The sequence below is a fragment of the Heteronotia binoei genome, chromosome 17 (genome assembly GCF_032191835.1).
Source record: "Heteronotia binoei isolate CCM8104 ecotype False Entrance Well chromosome 17, APGP_CSIRO_Hbin_v1, whole genome shotgun sequence".
NCBI classification, from domain to species: domain Eukaryota; kingdom Metazoa; phylum Chordata; class Lepidosauria; order Squamata; family Gekkonidae; genus Heteronotia; species Heteronotia binoei.
In genome coordinates this window covers 4,907,181-4,925,508 of record NC_083239.1, presented here as the reverse complement: position 1 = coordinate 4,925,508, position 18,328 = coordinate 4,907,181, and the positions used below count along the sequence as shown (strand labels likewise).

Below are 18,328 nucleotides of genomic sequence, written 5' to 3'. Positions count from 1 at the left end.
AGTGAGGATATTTCTGGTGGTGTTTGCGCCCTCCTCAAAACTGAGGAGGGCGCAAATGCTGCCTCCGCCCCTTTCTCCTCCCTCAGTCTGTGTGCACAGACTGGGGGAGGAGAAAGCAAGGGCGTCCCGGTGATGTTCGTGCCGTCCTCAAAGCTGAGGACGGCACAAACGCCACCCCTTTCTCCTCCGCTGCCTGTGTGCACAGACTCAGGGAGGAGAAAGCGAGGGCATCCCGGCGGCGTTTGCACCGTCCTCAGAACCGAGAATGGCACAAATGCTGTGGTGCCACTCCCACCCCCTTTTTCTTCCAGGATCTGCGCACAGACCCTGGAAAGAAAAAAGGGGCAGGCACCTGTGGGGGGGCAGAAGACTGGGGCTGCATCGTGGGGGTGCCTTGCCTCGGGCGGTGGGCACACATCCTCACGCATCATTTTTTTAAGTGGAGATGCCATTTTTTAGTTTTGCCCCCGCTCAAAAAATGGATAGACCCGGCCCTGTCTGCTACTTATCCCACAAGAGGATGATGTGGGAAGGGAGAGCTGCTTTACTTCTGTATTGCAATGTGCATGTGTTTAATGACCCCATACATTGTTCCTTGCAATTTATAATCACTTTACAAACCTTAAGCCATACTAGTTACACCAACAATACAAAAACCTGGTATCCCTGTAAAGATTGAAGGTGACTCTTAGAACCCTGTTTAAATTCACCAATTTAGAGGAGAACTAATGAGTTCCAATCTCATGCTTGCCTCTAATGTGCAAAGTAGGGCTAAGGACATTTTCAGGGGATAAATTGTGGTGATGGTAGGGTGTAAGGTTGGGCATGAACCGGTCACAGATGACTTCCCGTTTTTTTGGTGCTGGTTTGGCTATTGGTTGTGCTCTGCATTTATAAGTTTATTTTAGATACTTCTTCATTTTATTTTGTCTTTTGACTCGGTGACAGTGCTTCTTGTTGTGAAAGCAACCACTAAGGTTGTTGTGTTGTGGCTTGGCTCCGCTAAGCATTTTTCTTCTTCTCTTTTTACATTTTGATTATTAGTTTTACAGACCTAATTCAGCACATGAGGTTCCTTAGTGTCAATGTTTTGATATTTTAGATTCCTGGGGTCTTATCTTGCCAAGCTGATAATATTGACCCTTAGTCTCAAACCAATTGTCAGATCTCCTTGGCATATTGCCTAGATGAGGGTGTGTAGGTAGTTAGACATGGATAGATAATAGGAATTTTAAATTTCCTTTGATTTTAGCCTCCTTGTATCGTGTTATTTAATTTGTTTATTAAATTTATTGTTTTAATTCTCCAAGGCAGGTAAGGCTCCAGCAGCTGCACTTTTGGCTATCAGCCTCCACACTCTCAAAAGTCTGGAAATTAGAACATAAGAGAAGCCATGTTGGATCAGGCCAACGGCCCATCCAGTCCAACACTCTGTGTCACATAAGAACATAAGAGAAGCCATGTTGGATCAGGCCAGTGGCCCCTCCAGTCCAACACTCTGTGTCACAGGAGAACATAAGAGAAGCCCTGTTAGATCAGGCCAATGGCCCATCCAGTCCAACACTCTGTGTCACAGAAGAACATAAGAGAAGCCATGTTGGATCAGGCCAACGGCCCATCCAGTCCAACACTCTGTGTCACATAAGAGAAGCCATGTTGGATCAGGCCAACGGCCCATCCAGTCCAACACTCTGTGTCACAGAAGAACATAAGAGAAGCCATGTTGGATCAGGCCAATGGCCCCTCCAGTCCAACATTCTGTGTTACAAGAACATAAGAGAAGCCATGTTGGATCAGGCCAACGGCCCATCCAGTCCAACACTCTGTGTCACATAAGAACATAAGAGAAGCCATGTTGGATCAGGCCAGTGGCCCCTCCAGTCCAACACTCTGTGTCACAGGAGAACATAAGAGAAGCCCTGTTAGATCAGGCCAATGGCCCATCCAGTCCAACACTCTGTGTCACAGAAGAACATAAGAGAAGCCATGTTGGATCAGGCCAACGGCCCATCCAGTCCAACACTCTGTGTCACATAAGAGAAGCCATGTTGGATCAGGCCAACGGCCCATCCAGTCCAACACTCTGTGTCACAGAAGAACATAAGAGAAGCCATGTTGGATCAGGCCAATGGCCCCTCCAGTCCAACATTCTGTGTTACAAGAACATAAGAGAAGCCATGTTGGATCAGGCCAACGGCCCATCCAGTCCAACACTCTGTATCACACAGTATATATACACACACACATATATATATACACACTGTGGCTAATAGCCACTGATGGACCTCTGCTCCATATTTTTATCTAACCCCCTCTTAAAGCTGGCTATGCTTGTAGCCGCCAACTCCTGTGGCAGTGAATTCCACATGTTAATCACCCTTTGGGTGAAGAAGTACCTCCTTTTATCCGTTCTAACCCGACTGCTCAGCAATTTCATCGAATGCCCACGAGTTCTTGTATTGTGAGAAAGGGAGAAAAGAACTTCTTTCTCTACCTTCTCCATCCCATGCATAATCTTGTAAACCTCTATCACGTCACCCCGCAGTCGATGCGTGTGTTTGGTGAGAACCCTGGGAATTGAAAACTGTTACAGTCTCATAATGTTACTTTAATTTTATAAGATACTTTTAATTCTAATTAACTAAATTAAATTACTATATTATAGTGACATATTGAGATAGATATGCATACATAGAATCAAAGAGTTGGAAGGGACCTCCAGGGCCACCAACCCCATGTACAATGCAGGAAATTCACAAATACCTCCTGACCCCCAGTGACTGCTGTTCTATGTCCAGAAGATGGCAAAAAACCCTCCAGGATCCCTGGCCAAACCGGCCTGGAGAAAATTGCTTCCTGGTCATCATTTTCTTGGGCGTGTAAGAAGGGGCCACAAGAAACTAGGAGGGGGAGGGATTGGATTTACACCCTACTCTTCAAACGGAATCTCAGAGCAGCATATAATCTCCTTCCCTTCTTCTCCCCACAACAGACACCCTGTATCTTATGTGGGGCTGAGCTCTTTCAAGAACTGCTTTTGAGAGAACAGCTGAGAGAACTGAGGCTTACACAAGGTCACCTGGCAGCTGCAAGTGGAGGAGCAGGAATCAAACCTGGTTCTCCAAGATTAGAATCCACGCACTTAACCACTACCCATTGATGCAACCCTTTCTACCCTCCCTCCCATGATTTGCCTAAGTTCATAGAATCAACATTCCTGTCAAATAACTATCCAGCCTCTTTTAAAAACCTTCAAAGGAAGCCAGTTCAATTGAGGAACCACTCTGTCAGGAAGTTCTTTCTAATATTTATCCAAAAACGCTTTCGATTTAATTTGAACCCATTGGTTCTGGCCTGACCTTCTGGAGCAACAGAAAACAACTCAGCACCATTCTCTATATGACAGCCCTTCAAGTACTTGAAGATGGTGATCATATTACCTCTTAGTCATCTCCTCTTCAGACTAAACATATCAGCTCCTTCAACCTTTCCTCATTGGACTTCATCCTCACCATCTCCATTGCTCTCCTCTGGACATGTTCCAGGTTGTCTATATCCTTCTTAAATTGTGGTTCCCAAAACTGAACGCAATACTCTAGGTGAGGTCTAACCAGAGCAGAGTAAATCAATACTGTCACTTTACTTGATCTGGATGCTATACTTCTGTTGATACAGCCCAAAACAAACAAGAAATTCAAGATATCAAGACAAGATAAAAATAATTTGAAGGTAAATAATACAGAATTGAAGCATTGTTGTAACCAAGAAAATTCCTTGAAAGAAGCAAATCAAATAACTGAAGTTTTAGAAATGAAACTTAGAAGCAACCATCTGTGATTTCATGGTATCCCTCTGCAACCAGGATTTAAAGAGCAGATTCCAAAAACTAATGCAACAATATTTGAAGGTACGAGATAATTTCTCAGAAATTGATCAGATATTTAGAATTATGTCATGATACACAAGTCAAAATAAATTACCGAGAAATATATTGGTTTGTTTTATTCACAAAAAATCAAAAGATTCAATTCTACTACAACATAGGAAAGAACCATTTAAAATCAAAGGACAATAAATGCAAATATTTCAAGACCTTTTACCGGATACAATCAAGAAAAGGAAAGAATTTGGAAATCTGAAACAAATGCTTCAACAGAAAAATGTAAGATATTGTTGGAAAATTTCCTTCACTTTAGAAATATTCCTGGTACCAAAGGAAAGTATCACAATCCGCAATAATGAATCAAATATTATTATTTGAATTCATTCCATCTTGTAAATTCATACAGATTCATTCAGTCATGTTGAATACAATATTCAAAAGCATTTAATGCACATAAATAACCTCTTAAAGAATCCTTTGAAAGAGTATCTCATTGAATGCCAAAGACAGGGTTGCCAAGTTCAATTCGAGAAACATCTGGGGACTTTGGGGGTGGAGCAAGGAGACTTTGGGGGGTGGAGCCAAGAGACATTGGGGGTGGAGCCATAAGCAAAGTTGTAACAAGCAGAATTGAAGTCCAAAGGAAGTTCTGGCCATCACATTTAAGGGAACCACATACCTTTTTAATGCCTTCCCTACATTAGAAATAATGAAGGATAGGGGCACCTTCTTTTGGGGCTCATAAAATTGGACCCCCTTATCCAATCTTTTTGAAACTTGGAGAGCATTTTGAGGAGGCTGAAAATTTGGTACCTCTATCTGGGGATTGGCATGCCTATGAATATGATATTTTTTAGAAGTCAGTTCATTCCATAAAGAAATTGGCTAATCTTCAAACTTCTTTCGCCTATACAAAGTTTTTTGCATATACATTTAACATGTATATACAAAAGAACTTTGCACAATCCTCTCCTTTTGTTACTATTTTGAAATATTCCTGACAAAAGGCAAGAAAGTAATAACGGGGAAGGAGCATCAAGAAACAATGGTGGCTGCCTTTTGAATATACTCCTGATCCTTTCCCTTAAAATTCGACACATTGGTAACATCTCAGACAAAATTCACTATATTTTGATGGGCAAATCTCCAGAAATTAAGCCAAACCTCTGCAGCAGACAACTGTATCAGTAACGTCTTATTTTCAATCTGAACTTTCTCCTATACGAACAGGCCTTCCTCATCACTCAGTCACTAAAACGGCACCCGGAGTGAAGAACGCTGAGAAAAATGCTGAGAAAACGCTGCTTGAAGAGGATGATGTCCCTCTTAGTTGGAAAGACTTACTATTATGCCAGGATATTCTTACAGATTCCAAGTTTTTTATTGAGTTTATATAAGAGGGAAGAGAAAAGAGGAGAAAATACAAAGAAAAAATAAAATCTGCACACTTCAGTTATTTCTACTAAAAAAACCCCATATAAAGTTCATTATACTTTCAAGCTTCCATTTTTAACCAAATATTACCATTAAGTTCTACAAACATTTTGTGACTTGTTTTGTGATTCTTACAGTTCTATTAATCAAATTAAAAATCATTGCCAATTTTCTTTAAGAGCTATAAAGAGAGGGAAGGAAGAAAAGAACAAAATTAGCAACTAAAATGATTTAAAAAGAAAGAAAAGAAGAAAAAATATATTTAAACAAGGGAAAATGAACAAATTTTTTAGAAACAGTATTTACTCCATTTTTATATCATATGCAGAGGGAGGAGGTAAAACAGAGGACATATTTCAAAAATCTGCAGAAACAAAAATACTTTCAAACTATGCTTTTAGCTTCTATTTTGTAAGATTATAAGTAACTTACATTTCTAGGTTCACTGAGGATTTCCCCCCTATGTACCTTAAGTTTTAAAAGCTTCCATCTTTATCAAGCAATTATAAAACTTTCCCTTTATCTTAAAATCACCAATTCTTAAATTCCCACCAGTTTGCCACCCAATTCTCTGCTTTAGATTTACTGTCCCTATAAAATTGCCAGTCTCCTAATTTAAACTTTTATTAATACCATCCAATCAAAAATTTGAGAAAAAGTTAATGCAAAAACCCTGCAGACCCAAATAAGGAAACCAGAGTTCATAGTCCTTTCTTCTTAAAAGCCTTCCACGTTTTCATTTTTTTTGGAGTTTGCCATAGAACTGTGAGTTTTTGTTGAGTCTGCAAGCTCTCCCCTTGTATTGCTCTTCAGATCAACAAAGAACGTTGAAATAAAAACACAATCACTCCCCTTTGTGTTGTTCTTGATAGGTTGTAGTTCCCGTTTGTCCTGCAATGCTGCGGATGTCACCTCCATTCTGAATTCACCCAAATCATTTTCAGGCACTTGCTTATTCACTTTCTCCAGCTTCTTAGGAGGGTCTTGCACCTCTCATTCTCTCTGCTCTTGTATAGCTCCAACTTCATTACATTTCTCCATAAACTGTTGCATCCGATTTAGTAGCAACTCCTTTAAAACACCAATTCCTTGTTTTACAGAGGATATGTTAGCCATAAAGTCCTTTAAATCATCCTTTTTTATTTGTTGTGCCATCTTTCCCACACATTAGCTCAGTTCAATAATAAGATTAAGTAGTAGCCCAAAATCCCAAATTAATGATTCCTTCCAGATTTCCACGTAAAAAATATTTTTCTCTCTCAATCTAATTTAAATCAGTTCAAATTCAATAAATCATCAAATGTACTTCTCCTGCTTAAAGTCATAGTCCACCTTTATTCAAATTGTAGTGTATCCACGATCCAGTTAATGCTTACTTAATTTTAAACCAAGTCTGCCCCAATATATATGTTCTTTTTCTTTTAGAAGCCTCTCATATGAGGAGGGGGGGAGGTTCCAGAACAGTCAGATTTGGTTTTATAGTAGGGATTTCATAAACAGTAGAATTATAGATTAGACTTACTTGCAAAATATAGTTTCGATAGATGCAGTAGAAAAAGGAACGATGCATTACAAGATCGCTGAAGATAGAAAAAAGAGAAAGCCAGCATTCACCTCTATTTAAAAATGGTGATCAGAGCAGCAGTGCATTGTGGAGACAGCGGCTCAGGGAGTCGGTTGCCACAGTCTCTCAAGCCATCTGTCAATCTGCCTGCCTCCCAAGACCCTCCCTGGGTTTTGGCGTTGGGTCTCCCAGCTGAGAGACCCCCCACTGCCCGATTCAAGAGCGGCTATTGGGAGTGAGTCCATGGCCGCCCTTAACACTGAGGCGTCGAAACCGGAAGCTCCACGCCAGGATATTCTTAAATATTTTCAGAACTCGGTTGATAAATGCTTGGTGCCTATTAATGCTAAGCTTACTGAAGTTTCAAATGAGTTAGAAGTGGCTTCCAAAATGGCGGAGCAGACAGCCGAACCGAGTCTTTCCCTGCAAGTAGAAATGAAAAACTCCAGGCAAGAGAGTCCCTCTTGAATAACCCAATTCTTGCCTTGGAAAACCGATGGCATTCCCTTAACCTTAAGTTTAGAGGGATAGAAGAAGAAGCTGAGGGAAATATAGATTTGGCCATTGTTATTTCTAAATTGCTAGCCAAGGTTCTCCAGCTTGAGGAAGGTTCATTTCCTGCAGCTGCGAAAGCTGTCAGGCTGGGTCCATTGGTCTCTGCACGAAAGGGAAAACCAGAGAGACATTTTGGCACAATTTGTTTGCCCAAGAACCAGGGACAAAATACTTAAGGAAGCCCACTTAAAAGGATCTTTTTGTTTATAATGGTCAGAAAGTACTACTTCTTGATTTATTGGCGGAAGCCCTGGATAAAGACAGCGTTTGAAGATCTTTTCCATGAAGCCGCACAACTCAAATATTAGATTCAAATGGGATCCTGCATTGGCAGGGCCGCTCCTAGACTTTCTCGGGCCCTAGGCAAGGCTAACTTATGCCGTCTCCCCCCACTGATAACCAGTTTTTGGAAACAGAGGAATTGTCACCATGACTTGCAGCTATGTGCACACACACACACACAAAAAAAAAAATGCCAAAGAAACCAACTAGAGATTGCTTTTTAAATAATTGTGAGAACAAGTAATGAAACCATCCATCTTCTTTCTCAACAGAAAGCAGTTTTACCACACAAATCTCAAATAATTTCTATTATTATTATTATTTATTATTATTCCGCCCATTCCCCCGGGGGGGGGGGGTCAGGGCGGAGTACATCAATATAATACTGAGAGCCAGTTTGGTGTAGTGGTTAAGTGTGCGGACTCTTATCTGGGAGAACTGGGTTGGATTCCCCACTCCTCCACTTGCACCTGCTGGCATGGCCTTGGGTCAGCCATAGCTCTCTTATCTGGGAGAACCGGGTTGGATTCCCCACTCCTCCACTTGCACCTGCTGGCATGGCCTTGGGTCAGCCAGAGCTCTGGCAGAGGTTGTCCTTGAAAGGGCAGCTGCTGTGAGAGTCCTCTCAGCCCCACCCACCTCACAGGGTGTCTTTTGTGGGGGAGGGAGATAAAGGAGATTGTGAGCCATTCTGAAACTTTTGAGTGGAGGGCGGAATATGAATCCAATGTCTTCTTTTTCTTCTATAAGTAGTAATAAAATCACAATAGAATCACAATAAAAACCAGTTACGACATTTAGTTAATAGGTCAGCAGGATGATCCGGCAGGATGGTACAGCGGAGTGGTACAGTAAGGGAGGCCAACTGATCTAATAAATAGATTCCCGCCACCTCAACCAAAAGCCTGGCGATACAGCTCCATTTTACAGGTTAGGTAGGGCCTGGATCTCCATAGTGAGCTGATTCCACCAGGTCGGGGCCAGAATCGAAAAGGTCCTGGCCCTGGTAGAGGCAAGATGGGCATCTCTTAGGCCAGGGACGGTCAACAGATCTTGGGAGGCCAAACGAAGCAACCTCCGGGGCATATATGGGAAGAGACGATCCCGCAGGTATGTTGGTCCCAGGCCACGCAAGGCTTTAGAAGTCAAAATTAACACCTTGAAATGGATCCGGTACTCTATAGGTAGCCGCGGACTGCTGGCCATTTGCTCACTCATACAGGTGATGCAGTCAGCAGGTGAGCTGCCGCATTCTGCACCCGCTGCAGTTTCCGGATCAGTTTCAAGGGCAAGCCAGCATAGAGCGAGTTACAGTAATCCAGCCTGGAAGTGACCATTGCATGGATCACTGTGAGCAGATCTTGGGGGGATAAATATGGTGCTAGTCGCCTGAACTGCCATAGATGGTAAAAAGCAGCCGTCGTGACCTGGGTCTCCATAAAGAGAGAGGCATCCAGAATCACTCCCAAACCCTTCACCTGTTGGCCAGCACTGAAGCAGCACCGTCCAAGGCTGGGACTTGGATGCACAAACCCACCCACGCTCGACTCAGGCACAGGACCTCCATCTTAGTTGGATTTAACTTCAGTCGGCTCTGCTGTAGCCATCCAGCCACGGCTCCTAATGCCTCAGACAGATGTTCAGGGGCAGAAGACAGTCTACTGCCCATCAACAGGTAGAGCTGGGTGTCATCAGCATACTGGTGACAACCCAGTCCAAAACCTCGGGCAATCTGGGCAAGGGGGTGCATATAGAGGTTAAGTAATATTAGCAAGAGGATAGCTCCCTGAGGCACTCCACATATAAGTGGGTGCCTCAGGGAGGTCTGCTCACCAAGCACCACCCTTTGACCCCGTCCCCAGAAGAAGGAGGAAAACCATTGCAAAGCTGCCCCCCGTACTCTGGTGACGGCAAGGCAGTGGGTCAAAAGATCATAATCATGTCAAACGCTGCTGACAGGTCGAGAAGCATCAGCAGCGCCGACCCGCCTTGGTCCAGATGCCTTCTAAGGTCATCTGTGGGGGCAACTAATACTGTCTCCATCCCCTGGCCTGGGCGGAAACCGGACTAGAATGGGTCCAGGGTGGATGTTTAATCCAGGAAGGCCTGCAGCTGCTCTGTCACCATTTTCTCATCTACCTTACCCAGGAACGGTAAATTCGAAACAGCTAGTACCCTAGGTCCAGCAATGGTTTTTTCAAAAGCAGCCAAATCACTGCCTCCTTTAATTTCACTAGCATGATACCTCATAACACAGATGACCACTGAGTATACCACTGTATTTACTTCTAAATTATTCTTCTATTGTTCCTGTTTTTCTTGCACAGGATATGGGGGGGGCACTAAATCCAAAAAAGGTGAGAAATGCAACAATTTCAATTGTTACTAACATAAGGATTTATTAACAAACAGTACAGATTGAAATGGAAACTAGCATGATACCTCATAACACAGATGACCACTGAGTATACCACTGTATTTACTTCTAAATTATTCTTCTATTGTTCCTGTTTTTCCTGCACAGGATATGGGGGGGGGGGGGCACTAAACCCAAAAAAGCTGAGAAATGCAACAATTTCAATTGTTACTAACATAAAGATTTATTAACAAACAGTACAGATTGAAATGGAATCTCTAAACAGCAGCTTTATATAAAATAAAAGTGGTAAGGCATTCTTGATACGGTATTTAAAAGCATCTTTGCCAGAATTCTGAAGTCAAGGTGCTAACCAAGCAAATGCACTGGTGTGTAGTGTTTATAAATTATTTAGCCTACAGATTTGAGCTATTTTATGGCTCTGTTGCCCCATGGTGCAGAGTGTTAAAGCTGCAGTATTGCAGTCCTAAGCTCTGCTCACGACCTGAGTTCGATCCCCAGTGGAAGTTGGGTTTTCAGGTAGCTGGCTCGAGGTTGACTCAGCCTTTCATCCTTCCGAGGTCGGTAAAATGAGTACCCAGCTTGCTGTGGGGAAAGCGTAGATGACTGAGGAAGGCAATGGCAAACCACCCTGTAAAAAGTCTGCCGTAAAAAGTCTGCCGTGAGAAATGCAACAATTTCAATTGTTACTAACATAAGGATTTATTAACAAACAGTACAGATTGAAATGGAAACTAGCATGATACCTCATAACACAGATGACCACTGAGTATACCACTGTATTTACTTCTAAATTATTCTTCTATTGTTCCTGTTTTTCCTGCACAGGTTATGGGGGGGGCACTAAACCCAAAAAAGCTGAGAAATGCAACAATTTCAATTGTTACTAACATAAGGATTTATTAACAAACAGTACAGATTGAAATGGAATCTCTAAACAGCAGCTTTATATAAAATAAAAGTGGTAAGGCATTCTTGATACGGTATTTAAAAGCATCTTTGCCAGAATTCTGAAGTCAAGGTGCTAACCAAGCAAATGCACTGGTGTGTAGTGTTTATAAATTATTTAGCCTACAGATTTGAGCTATTTTATGGCTCTGTTGCCCCGTGGTGCAGAGTGTTAAAGCTGCAGTATTGCAGTCCTAAGCTCTGCTCACGACCTGAGTTCGATCCCCAGTGGAAGTTGGGTTTTCAGGTAGCTGGCTCGAGGTTGACTCAGCCTTCCAGCCTTCCGAGGTCGGTAAAATGAGTACCCAGCTTGCTGTGGGGAAAGCGTAGATGACTGAGGAAGGCAATGGCAAACCACCCTGTAAAAAGTCTGCCGTGAAAACATTGACGTTTTCGCACACAGCTTACCTCACAGTCACAATCCTGTTCCCTCCGCAGCGTCTGGTCGGATTTCCCACCATCTGCGCTGAAGTTACAGGAAGTGCCGCAGCTTTTGCGTAGCCAACGTAAACCGCTGAAACCCAGTTTACGTTTGCTACGCAAAAGCCACGGCACTTCCTGTAACTCCGGTGCAGATGGTGGGAAATCTGACAGACGCTGCAGAGGGAACAGGATTGTGACTGTGAGGTAAGCTGTGTGCGAAAACAGTTATTGTGAAAGCAACATCACCCCAGAGTCGGAAACGACTGGTGCTTGCACAGGGGACCTTTCCTTTTCCTGTTCCTGTACCTCAAGAAGATGGCACTCATTTAAGCTTGATACCAGTTAGATCAAAACACGGAAAGCAATATGTTTCACTATCAAAATTACCGAATCGGGTTAAGTGTTATTTAGTATTAAAAAGCAAAATATTTGATAATTAATTGGATCAGCTTTTGAAATTATTCAGCTATGTATACAATACCATTTTGAAGCAGCAAAAGAAAGTTTGAGTCCAGTGGCGCTTTTAAGATCAACAAAGTTTTATTATGGGTATAAACTTTCATGTACAATGCGCATTGTGCACGCACACTTCTTCAGATATCAAAGAGGGGCATTAAAGTAACTTCTTTTAAAAAATCTTCTTTTAAAAAAGCATCTGCAGTTGTTAATACTAGGTTCCCAAGGAGAAAACTATGCTACATTTTGCAGCCGGTAAGACGTAAGGGCATTAGATCTGAATATATAACCATCTCATTGACTCCCCTGTGCATTGCTCCTAGGAGTGTACAGGCAGAACACACATGATTAAGTACAAATAAACTACGGAAAGGTGATTGTCCCTATGTTCCAGTACCTTGACTGTGCTGCCGCTAGCAAAGCCCCGGTTAGGATCTTTCAATCCCCCTCCCCATTACATTTCATCACCTGGCAAGACAAAGGTACTGGCTCAAAGGGAGGCCCAGCAGAAAGTGAAATAGTTAAAATTAAGGCAAAATTCCAACCACCTCCTCCTCCTCTCCCCTCCTCAGCTAACTCTTATATCAGTGAGACGCTGGGCCAGAAGATCGTAATCAACCATGTCGAATGCTGCTGTTAGATCTAAAAGTAACAGCAACGCTGACCTACCTTGATCCAGATATCTCCAGAGGTCATCCGTGAGGGTTACTAGCACACTCTCTATGAAGGCCCAGGTTGCCGCTGTGGCCAAATCTGACTTTTATCACCTTTGGCTGGTTAGACAACTGGCGCCCTTCCTCCCATAGCCAGGGCAGAAACTAGACTGAAACGGATCCAGAATAGATGCGTCATCCAGGAAAATCTGGAATTGCTCAGCCACCACTCTCTCACCTACCTTACCCAGAAATAGAAGGTTAGAAACTGGGCAGTAGTTGGCTAGGACTGTTGGGTCCAGTGTTGATTTCTTCAAGAAAGAGCAAACAAGCCATTGCCTCCTTTATCCCTGCTGAGAAGGTCCCCGAAGAAAAAGACAAGTTGATTACCTTTCCCAGGGGGACCCAAATACCATCCCCACAGGCTTTAACCAGCCAGGACAGGCATGGTTCCCGGAGGCAAGCGGTTGGCCTCACAGCTGCCAGAACCCTGTCAACATCTGTCAGCGTCAATGGCACAATACTGGAACAGTGTATGGACAAGGGGCTTCCAGTTCCCTTACTGTATCAATTGTGGTCGGGAGGTCCTGTTGAAGTGGCAAGACTTTATCTGCGAACTAGGTTACAAAAACCTCACAATCAATATCCAATTCTCTACCATTTTGTTTGCCTTAAGGCAGTGAAGTTAATGACCAAATCACTCTAAACAATTCGGCCAGGCACAACTTCGTGGATTAAATGGAGGTCGCATAGAAACACCTCTTAGCAGCCTTCATTACCATCTCATAGACCTTCATAAATCTCTATAAGATGTTTGTGCCACTCTGTCAGGATTATGCCACCACACTAGCTCTAGCTGTCTCAGCTCTCATTTCATCCTCCACAGTTCAGGATTATACCACAGGGCTGCTTTGGAATGAGGGTGGAGAGGCTGCTAGGAGGCAATATTATCAATGGCTTCAGAGAGACAACCAGTCCTGCACCAGCTCTTCCAAGGAATCACCAGGGGCAGAGAGTCCCGAAGCTACTTAGTCCAGTATTTCTTCTTGTAGTGTGACTTTGGCCATTTTTTCATGTAATGCCATCTTTGTGAATGTTTTGCTGCCTTTCCTAGCTATTTAATCCAAGTTAAACCATATTTTAACCCAGAGTATCTCTATCCTGTGAGTATTCATCCAATAAAATTTCTCATTCAATCCCTGTAGAATGATATTATTATTGCTTCTAAACGAATACTGCTTAAGGTAGCCCCAATTTTCTGATACTCTTGAAGGAGGATTGGATCATAGTCTGTTCTCTCTTGTTTGCAGGTACTAGTTTATTGCAAGAAGTGGTATATCTGGTGAGCCAAGGAGCTGATCCTGATGAAATTGGGTTAATGAACATAGATGAACAACTTCCGGTCCTAGAGTATCCTCAACCTGGCTTGGATATCGTCAAGGTATAGCTTTATCTCCTGAATACATATCAATTCCTTAAAATGTTTTAATTTCATGTTTCCCCTTTTCACATTCATTTTCAGAACCCCTTTTTTGTTTCACCTTGCAAGTGGGCATGTTTGTTGTACTGAGATCATTCAAAATGTAACGGGACTATAAAAATAGGACTGACAAAAATAGCACAAAACGCTGAGCAAAGTTTTGAATTACAAATGAGCAATCTTTTATGTGGTGCTTAGATAGCTTGAGGTTATTTGATTTTAACATATTACAAGATCAAGGACATTATCATTTAGTCATAAAACTGAAGCCGTGGTGGCAAATGCCAGTCCCCTGATTCGTTGCAGTCACCTGGACTGTGCTGCATCAAATATTGGCTGACATGCTGTCTGTCACCACTTCCTGATACCATTGGGTAGCCTCTCTTTCATTTGCCCACTGCAGCCTTCCCCACATTCTTGCAGGATTGGTTGGCAATCCATTTCTGCCATGCCGTTGGCTGATTCTGCTCTCCTCCACCTACCACTGGCCATGTCAGGCAAGAACCCCACCAGATGGCCACTGACCTCTGAGGGAGACAGTTCTCTGCTGGGGGCTTACTGATCACTACTGCCTCTCCTCAGGGCCTGTCTGTCTTCTTCTCATTTTTCTTTCTCTCCTTTCTCCCCCTCTTTTTTCTATCTCCCCCTTCTGTTCTTTCTGTCATTATATCTCTGTTCCTCTTATCTTTCAGTCTTTTTATTTCATTCTGTCTGTCTACCTTCCTTCCTTTAATCCACAGAAACAGTAGCAGTTTCATCTCTTCAACTGACAAGGAATGTTCATTCACAGCAGGGAGGGGCCACTTCAACACCAGCAGATAAACAGAGGGAGCAAAAAGGAGGCTTGCAATGGCTTTCTTCACAGTGTCAGCTGCTTGATGCTACCAGCCATTTCCTCCCAGGGAACCACTGCTGCCAACCTCCAATTGCTTGGTCCCCCCCACACACACACTGGGCGTTTTCCCACAGAGCTTACCTCGGAGCGACATCCCTCTTCACCGCGCAGCTTCTGCGCGGATTTCCCACCAACTGCTCCGCATAACCAGGAAGAGCCGCGGCTTTTGCGTCACTAACATAAACTGGTTTTTAGCGGTTTACATCTGTGACGCGAAAGGTCCGGCACTTCCTGGTTATGCGGAGCAGTTGGTGGGAAATCCACGCAGACGCTGCGCGGTGAAGAGGGACGTCGCTCCGAGGAAAGCTCTGTGGGAAAACGCCCACTGTGAAAAAAGACTGTTCTTTTCCCATGTAGAGGCTGCAGGGCTCCCAACTCCAGGTTAGGAAATTCCAGATGGCAGAGATCATCTCCCCTTGAGGTGTGTGTGTGGGGGGAATTAATGCCTTCACTTGGGTGGGTGGAAGAACAGCAAGGCTGGGGGAGGCACTCCCTCCCTCAGAGGCACTCCCTCAGAGGCCTCAGAGGCAGTTTGGTGTAGTGGTTAAGTGTGCGGACTCTTATCTGGGAGAACCGGGTTTGATTCCCCACTCCTCCACTTGCACCTGCTGGAATGGCCTTGGGTCAGCCATAGCTCTGGCAGAGGTTGTCCTTGAAAGGGCAGCTGCTGTGAGAGCCCTCTCCAGCCCCACCCACCTCACAGGGTGTCTGTTGTGGGGGAGGAAGGTAAAGGAGATTGTGAGCCGCTCTGAGACTCTTCTGAGTGGAGGGCGGGATATAAATCCAATATCTTCTTCTTCTTCTTCTTCAGTGATACCTCTCCAGGTTGGTGGGGAATTCCTGGAGATTCTGTGATGCAGTTTGAGGAGGGCATAGGAGTTATGGCATCAGTGCAGGATCTGCCAGACACAAGTCCTTGCTGTGGAAGCTTACTGGTTGATTTCACACCAGTCACAGATTTCCAGCCTAACCTGCCTCACAGGGTTGTTGTTCAGATCACACAGGGGAAGGGCAGAATGATGTAAACTGCTTTGGTCCTTCCCCACACTGTGAAGAAAGACTGTCATTTTCCTATGTAGAGGCTGGAGGGAGGGGGAAGACAATGGAAACCTGAATTCAGAGGGGCAGATAAAAGGAAAGAGATAGGTTGCCAACTCCAGGTTAGGAAATTCCTGGAGATTTAAGGGGGGCCTGGAGACTCTGGGGTTTGAGAAGGGATAGGACCTCAGACAGGTATAATGCTATTTCTTCCTGGGGAATCACTGGAGATCACTCAGATTTACAATTGCTCTCTAGATGGCAGAGACCAGCTCCCCTTGAGGTGTGGGGGGGGAGTCAGTGCCTTCACTTGGGTGGGTAGGAAGACAGCAAGGGTGGCGAGCACTCGCCCAGAGCCTCCTTCTAGAGCCCATTGTATTTTTCTTCACAACGGGCATTACTCCTAGTCTTTAATAATGATATACAAAAGAATTGATTGGATAAGGAGATTATCTCTGTACCCCATCACAGTCTCCAACGTTGAACAAAACTGCATTCTTAAATGTGCATGGACCTAATAGCGAACGGGAAGGGCATTGCTTCCTATCCTGCCAGCAGTGAACTGGAAGGGTTCGCTATGGCAGGATAGGAAGTAATGTCCACCAAACTACTTGGAAAGCTGATGCTACTTGTGACAAGGCAACCGCTTTATTAATCACTCCACTAAAATGATTACCCGATCATTTCTTCAGTTGTCAAATATTTCACTTCAGAAATTGGCATGGAAGGCGCAGGTTTCAAGACCGAAACAGGGTTTTTTTGTTTATTGAGCAATCTGCAGGGAAGGAATCAATATTTCCACATGGTTTTGGATTTGGGATAGACAGGCAGACAGTAAAATATAAACACAAAATGGTTTCTTAGGCTGTTGAATTCACAAGAGATGGTTTTATACTTAATGTTGTTTGGCTTTCACTAAACATATTGCAGATGTTATGCGACTTATTCTTAGAGGCTATTTGCTATAAAGTTCCTTGTAAACTTAAGCATGCAGTCTTGAGACTGTACTCAACTTTGTCCCTGTGTTTAAGACTAAGGTCTTCCCACTAGACCCCTTTTCCGGGTAGGATTGTTAGTATTTCTTCTTTAAGATTAATAACCTGGGCCTTTGGCATGTCGAAAGCCTTTCATGCCACTTCAGGCCCTTTTGAAGAAGAAGAAGATATTGGATTTATATCCCGCCCTCCAGTCCGAAGAGTCTCAGAGCGGCTCACAATCTCCTTTACCTTCCTCCCCCACAACAGACACCCTGTGAGGTAGATGAAGATATTGGATTTATATCCCGCCCTCCACTCCGAAGAGTCTCAGAGCGGCTCACAATTTCCTTTCCCTTCCTCCCCCACAACAGACACCCTGTGAGGTAGATGAAGATATTGGATTTATATCCCGCCCTCCAGTCCGAAGAGTCTCAGAGCGGCTCACAATTTCCTTTCCCTTCCTCCCCCACAACAGACACCCTGTGAGGTAGATGAAGATATTGGATTTATATCCCGCCCTCCACTCCGAAGAGTCTCAGAGCGGCTCACAATCTCCTTTCCCTTCCTCCCCCACAACAGTCACCCTGTGAGGTGGGTGGGGCTGGAGAGGGCTCTCACAGCAGCTGCCCTTTCAAGGACAACCTCTGCCAGAGCTATGGCTGACCCAAGGCCATGCTAGCAGGTGCAAGTGGAGGAGTGGGGAATCAAACCCGGTTCTCCCAGATAAGAGTCCGCACACTTAACCACTACACCAAACCAGCTTTTGCCCAATATTTATCTTCCAGACCAACAGTCTTTACACCCTGGACAGTAAGCTTAAAACCAGAGAACTAAAATTCCCTCTAAATATGTTTTACACAGAGAGAGACTGTTTAACTTGTGGGAGCAGTCTCCCATCAGAGCCTCTTCTAGTTTCAGAGCCACACCACTAGCTCCGAAGCAGACTTTGCTTTTGTTTCAGGCTTCTCTCACATTAGAGAGACTCTCAAAGCATCCATTCTCCTTATCTGTCCACTCTTCAACTCTCAACTGGTTCTCCGACTGCCTAACTGACCCCTTTTCTCAACAGTTAGCTGCAGTTCTCCAATCAGAGTTCCATTACCTGTCACTCATGTGCATTGCCTCTGAGCCTGCATATGCCTGCTATCTATCACACTGTGGTTAAAGTCATATGAGTAGTTATCTAGGAAGTTTCTCAAAACTTACCCCAAGATAACTGCTGTTTCTTGGCCCCTCAACTATGGAAGCTGACCCACTTTACAGTATTGTTAGAAGGTTTATTGAAATACTGTATTGTATGTGAAGCAGTTCAGTAACTTCAGAAGGTCTATGTTATCTTTTCCTTCCCTGTCTTTTCACTCAG

The 18,328-nt window shown here is 43.8% G+C and overlaps 1 protein-coding gene across 2 annotated transcripts in view; it reads left to right on the top strand.

Moving 5' to 3' along the window:
* Nucleotides 1-18,328, top strand: part of SULT4A1 (sulfotransferase family 4A member 1) — a 45,192-nt gene that overhangs the window by 4,946 nt on the left and 21,918 nt on the right. For both annotated transcript variants that reach the window (XR_009556329.1, XM_060257492.1), the window contains exon 2: nt 13,886-14,016. Coding sequence is in view for 1 of the 2 variants with exons in the window: in XM_060257492.1 (XP_060113475.1) it covers nt 13,886-14,016 (131 nt within the window). In the remaining variant the exon portion in view is untranslated. The remainder of the gene's footprint in view (nt 1-13,885; nt 14,017-18,328) is intronic.